This window comes from Lolium perenne, chromosome 4, assembly GCF_019359855.2.
Source record: "Lolium perenne isolate Kyuss_39 chromosome 4, Kyuss_2.0, whole genome shotgun sequence".
Taxonomy (NCBI): Eukaryota; Viridiplantae; Streptophyta; class Magnoliopsida; order Poales; family Poaceae; genus Lolium; species Lolium perenne.
Window position 1 is genome coordinate 54,044,746 of NC_067247.2, and position 6,194 is coordinate 54,050,939.

The following is a 6,194-nucleotide window of genomic DNA, read 5'->3' on the forward strand; positions in this document are numbered from 1 at the left end:
GAAGGTTTTTGGTTCGGGTCTTATTCGAAGACTTGGACACCAACCCTTGGGGATCCACCTATATAATGAGGGGCCAAGGGAGGGGGCCGGCCACCCCAAGACCACAAGCTGGCCGCCCCCCTTGAGTGGCCGGCCACCCCCTCCCAAACCCTAGCCGCCCCCCACTCCTCCATAACACCCGCGTAGCTTTAGCGAAGCTCCGCCGGACTTCTCCACCACCACCGACACCACGCCGTCGTGCTGTCGGATTCAAGAGGAGCTACTACTTCCGCTGCCCGCTGGAACGGGGAGGTGGACGTCGTCTTCATCAACAACCGAACGTGTGACCGAGTACGGAGGTGCTGCCCGTTCGTGGCGCCGGAACCGATCGTGATCAAGATCTTCTACGCGCTTTTGCAAGCGGCAAGTGATCGTCTACCGCAGCAACAAGAGCCTCATCTTGTAGGCTTTGGAATCTCTTCAAGGGTGAGACTCGATACCCCCTCGTTGCTACCGTCTTCTAGATTGCATCTTGGCTTGGATTGCGTGTTCGCGGTAGGAAATTTTTTGTTTTCTATGCAACGTTATCCTACAAACCATTTGACAAAATTTAATAATTAGAAATAATTCGATTCCCATATAGTAGATGGACTCAGTACACCATTTGAAATTCTCGGTAATGGACATGAAAATTCTACAACATTATGGTCAACAAAAGCATAAGACAGCAACCTATAAATTTATCAGTCTGGACAGAATTCAATTAGTAGGACAGCTCAAGTAGAACAAGAACTAAAAACAAACTGGGGTAGAATAAGTGATATAGTGATGTACGGTGCACAATTTTGTTAGTTGTTCTCTTACCCTAAGGCCCTAACCAAGAAAGTAGATGAAACAAATATGCTTTGTAGGTTTGTCAAGCTGCATAATATTTGAAACCATAAATGGAAGGCCATGCAAGTTTTAAAAAAAGACAACAATACTTCTTTATCCTCCTTTATTTGCTGCAATATACAAGAGGAAATCCACATATAAGCATTTGAAATGTTGAAAATGAAGTAAGAACAGGGCAACATCAAGAGCTAACAAGCGGGCACAATATGTAGTACTACATGACAGCAAGCAGATTAAATGACTAGATTCACTGACACAACTAAGCATTACCCTTAGAAAGTCTTGACTAACAAACATTGTTCAAAGCCCAAACAGGCATGCACATGGACAACAACATACAGGAACAGCAAACTGCAGAGAAAAGAGATTCGACATTTCCAAGCCAGTGCCATAAATTAGAAGAATAATAGGTTCATATATAGCGGCCACCGATTCTTGTTGCCGTGCTAGATTGTGAAGCTGCAGACTCTTAGTGAGCATCTGATGGTCATTCCGCAAAACAAGGAGTATAAGGTAGACCACCAAATTGCACGAATTCTCCAGAAGTGCAGATAACATTCACTTTGCGGTCATCCATATCATATGACACCGCCATCTCTTTCCCATCAGCAAGGAAAATCAAATTACGTTCCGGGTGAATTGCAAACATGTTATAGGACTCGGCATCTTCGCGGTGATGCCTTCCAAACAGTTCCAGAACGTCCACGGTGTGCTTCAAGGTCCACTTCCCGCTGTCGTAATCCTCAAGAACCCAAACATAGAGTTGACAGTCACCATCATTATCTATCTGCCACGCATAGAACCGTCCCTGAGAGTGACCAGTGGAATCAGGAACAGCAAAAGGATGAATGCTTTTTACATATGGCAGTTTAATATTCCGCCAGGTCTGAATTTAAAAAACACGCAATGACAACGTATGCTAGTTAGATTGAAAAATCGGGATTAGCAGATGGAAACAAAGGCTGAAAAATCGGGATTGAAATTAATGGTGATTTACGTGCATGAAGATTCGGATAAGCCAGGTGTCATCCATCAGGGTGGGTCTATCATGCTGGGTATTAGACCCGGTCTCATAGGATTTTTTTCCAATTTTTTTCCGGCGTCGACTGTGGCTACTGAGGAATAAAGGGTAGTGATATGCATAGTCCCATTCACGAAGACGCATTCCCGACTCGGATGCAGAATAGCTTGGTCGCCCCACTCATTCTGCACGGAAGTCCATCTTCCAGTTTGCGATGAGTAGATGGCAACCTCTGTAGTTTCGTCGCAATGGCCGCTATGGGGCACAAACAGCACAAAGCGGGACGGAACGGCCGCGTCAAAACCTAAATAGACAATGGTCATCTCCACATAATCAAGTGGGCGTTCCTCTCGGCCCGGCAATGCTATAGGAGGTATTACATCCCACTTCTCTGTGGCGGGGTTGCAGACGACGTAATTGATGCTGCATCCTCCCCCTGGAGTCCATTTCAAGCACTGGCAGAGGAGAAGGCTGTTGCAGCATTGTACGAGTATGACGAGCATGTAGCTCTCGCGCAGGAAAGGCATGGAGGGATCGAGCATAGGGGGAGCACCTCCCGCGAGCAAATTGTGGAACTTGATGTCACGGAGGCCAGAGTAGAAGAAGCCGGAGAGGGTCTGCGGGCACCTCCTGCGGATCTTGGGATCGGAGCAGAGGGCAAGCCACGGCTTGGACACGCAACTGAAGCGGCGGAGCGACCTGTAGGGCACCCGGGACAGGATCTCGACCAGGGCGTCCTCCGGCAGGCTCGCCGCGGGCTGCTGCGGTTGCTCGTCCTCATGTTCCTACAGATGGGTGAGACGGTTCAGTTCAGGTTTGTCCTGATTCCCTGTAATTACTGGATCGAAGATCGGAAAAGCAAGAGCAGTGGAGCGAACCTCGGACGACGATGGCTCGGTGGAGGGGAACGGCGGCGACGAATGGGATGGAGATGGAGCGGCCCTGCCGCGGACTTGGTGGCCGGTCGCCGGCGGGTTGCGCGGATCCTTGCAGCCTTCTTCCCCTCCTCCTAGTTGCATCGCCTACTCCCTGGATCGCGGATCCGTGCAACGAAGCCCTCGCCGTGGCGGTGGCCGGCTGGTGGCGCAGGTCGCCGAACACCGGGGCTCGCCAAGAGAGACTCTCTGTTTCTAGTCCGGTCCGGAAAAAAGTGACTTTTCAGTGGCATAGTGAGAGCGACTGGACTGACTACTTTGTCTCGTGGGAACTGAACTGGAATGAGATCAGCTCGTGCTCCTCTGCGAAATAACATCGCAGAAAATATTAAATAATAATTGTTTTCTGGTTTGTTTTTTAGATAATCATAACTAAAGGTATCTCCAACGGGCCGAGACGCTAGAAGTGTCCACATTTGAGTCGGTCCACAAATAACAAATTAATTGTACAGAGCCTCCAAATTCATTTGCATGGGGTATGTTCAGCGGGCCGACGAAAATTTCCCCCCCAGATACCACTATATAGAGAGTGTGTAGAGGACGGGCGGGATAAAGTGGGGTACCTCAGAACAGAGGACCAGCTGGCTAACATCTTAATAAAGGCACGTGGCCGTATCAAGTTCGAGGAGCTGAGTTCCAAGATTAGCATGATCAAGATTCCCGTAAGTGCATGATCTTAGGGAGGGAGTGAATGTTGAATAAACTCATGCTCTATATGATGCACATGCAGCGTGCTAGCACAAGAAATATGTGGAGTGTAAAAGTGAGACATTGTACCACTAGTAACTAGTAAGTCAAGATTTTAGCACTAATCAGGATATGTTGTGTCAGTACGGCTAGACTTTTTAGATGTTGTTCACACTGCTAGCCAGTGCAGCCTGGTACTATAAACACCACCTCTTGTATCCCTGAGCAAAGCATCAAGTAGCAGCAAAGAATAGAGCAAAAAAAAAGTAGCAGCAAAGAAATAAGAGTGAAAATTGCCCAGCTCCTTGTGTCACTCATGAAGAGTTTTCTCCTAGTCTCTAGTGTGTGTGTAAACTAGCCAGTGCAATACATTGGTTTAGAACTAACAAAAGAGCCATGTTTTTCTTTCCTGCAACCACCAGATTATCCCTCTTAATAAGATCTAATGGTCTATAGTGATCTAATTGGGTGCTATGAGTGTACGTACTTAGCAATTAATTACCTTGGGTGGACCATTGCACCGCACCAAGGAACCAAGGAAGAGACCTGGTCGTGTGCTAATTGTCTTTTAAATTTGTGATTACTGAAGTACTAACCCATTATTTTGTCTTCCCTGGCTATGTTGGGACCGTTGATTGTTTTGTGATTTTCAGTTCCGAAATCTTAAACAGGTGGGACAACCATCTCTCTCCCGGGTCGCTCTCGCGCGAGCGGCTCCGGAGAGCCCCAACCCCTAACAAAAAAAGCCACCCCAATCTCCTCTTCCCGGCCGCTGCCGGCGCCGGCGGTGGCGGCCGCGCCCGGCCGTCGAAGGCGGCGGGCTGGGTCGGCGCGCCCCGGTGGGTTCCCTTGCGCGGAGGGCGACGCCACCCGAGCGGCGCAGGTGGTGTGTCGGCGCGAGGTCGGCGGAGCTCGCTGGCGCATGGCGGGGAGACGGGGAGGAGCGGAGCTCGAAGGAGATGCAGGCGAGGCGGGAGCGCGGTGATCGATGGCGCGGGACCTGGCGGCGGTGCGGCCCAACCTTGGAGGCGGCGGCCATGGAGTGCTGCCAGGAGGGAGCTCCTGGCGCGGCGGCCGGCTACCTCCAGGCTTCAGGATGCGACGGCGTCCTCCCGGTTGCGCACTGCTGTGGGGAAGGGAGATGGAGGCGCGGGAGTACCTAGGCCTGATCTGGGCTTCGAGGGCCCGATCTGGGCTCCAGGGACCGGGGCGCAGGCGTTGCTGTCAACCTGGAGTGGGATGACGGGGCTTTGAGGTGGCTTGGTACGTGCTGGAGGTGGTCTGAGGCTGCATCCTCGTTCGGGGTGGAGTGGAGGTGAGCGTCTTCTCCGTTGTGCGGGGCGTTGGTGGACCACGATATGCAGGCTTCTTTGGTGAGGTGCTACGGCGACGGCGGTGTGAACGACAAGGACAGCTGCATCAGTCCGGCGGGTTGGGTGGGAGGTGTGCGACTACACGAACGAAAGTCTTGCCCGTCTTTGGTCGGTGTTGGCGGCGACGGCGCCCGTGGGCGTCATTCCCCTCCTTGGAGGCGTCGCTAAGTGTGTCAGCACTTCCCCGCACCCTTTAAGGTTTGGTGGAGGTCTCCAAGTGAAAACCTAGGTTCGGAGTGAACCAGCACGATGGCGGTGTTCTCGACGTCGTCACTCTGTTGAGAGCATCGCGTTTGTAGACATAGCTTGCAGGTACCTTGCCGCGTTCCTCCGGTGTTTGTCGTTGTCCAAGCTCGACCTTCATGGGCGCCATGTACGCCATCACCAGAGAGTCCAAGGCGATGTCTTTCTCCGGACCGATGAAGTCCCGCCATTCTCCTGCCACCTCCTTTTCGGCATCAAGGGTGCATGGTGCGTTGACAAGGGAAGTCCAGTTGGAGCTGTCGTTCTTCGGAGGTGACTGGAGTTGGTCGAGACGCGGCTTTGTCGTTTAGCTTGGATAGGCTCTTTTGCTTTGGAGTTGTAATGTCGGTGGTGGTTGTCTTCGGGCGACCCGTTGTGGAGTTCGTACTGCACTCGTTGTTCGCAGCGAAGTGTAGTCGTCTTGTATCTAAAATTCTACCGTCTATAAAGATAAGGCACGCCTTTCGTGTGCTCTAAAAAAAAGTGATTTTCAGTTCCCCGCAGCTGGTTTTGTTGGTGTTTTTTAAAAGAAAAACCTCTTGGATATCTCAACTATTTATGCAAGTGCAGAAAGATTTCAGGTTGTGTCCTCTCTTCTATTTTTTATTTTTTTGACGGAAACAGGGGGAGCACTCCTTTTGCATTATAGAAGGGGGAAAACATTACAGTGGCAAAGGCCAGGAAAAAGAAAATGAAAGCAAAAAGATAGACTGAAGCAACTACTCCCTGAAAGCTAGGGACATATTTGCCACGTCCGCTCTGATGCACTAGCAACCCCGCGGGGGAGCAGCTGCAATATTTCAAAAATTCTGCGACTCCTTTCTTTCCAAAGGTGCCAGGCTACATAAATTGCAGCGGTAGTCTGATGATCTCTTTAAGTCTTTTTCCTAAATCTTGCGATCTTTTTCCACCAGGCAGCAACTCAGCATGCGTGCATGCAAGGCCCTGCCAGACATCTTTTTGTATAGGGGCAGTTCCAGATGGTCCGCCGTTTCTATTAACTGGTCACAGAGGGAGCACTTATCTTGACGTGGCCATCCTCTTGTCGCCAGCATGTCAGCT

The 6,194-nt window shown here is 50.7% G+C and overlaps 1 protein-coding gene across 1 annotated transcript; it reads right to left on the reverse strand.

Annotated features, from left to right (window-relative positions):
- Positions 1–1,033: 1,033 nt before the first annotated feature.
- On the reverse strand, positions 1,034–3,096 carry LOC127292570 (F-box protein At5g07610-like). Its single transcript, XM_051321991.2, has 2 exons — positions 2,773–3,096; positions 1,034–2,679 (listed from the first exon to the last, which is right to left on the reverse strand). The coding sequence occupies exons 1-2, from the start codon at positions 2,911–2,913 to the stop codon at positions 1,906–1,908; spliced, it is 915 nt and encodes a 304-aa protein (XP_051177951.1). The 5' UTR covers positions 2,914–3,096; the 3' UTR covers positions 1,034–1,905.
- Positions 3,097–6,194: the final 3,098 nt, after the last annotated feature.

Excerpts from the sequence above, each read along its gene's own strand:
- LOC127292570 (XM_051321991.2), bottom strand. The coding sequence starts at position 2,913 with ATGCAACTAGGAGGAGGGGAAGAAGGCTGCAAGGATCCGCGCAACCCG. Across the intron at positions 2,680-2,772 it reads CCGAGCCATCGTCGTCCGAG|GAACATGAGGACGAGCAACC; the intron begins GTTCGCTCCACT and ends ACCCATCTGTAG.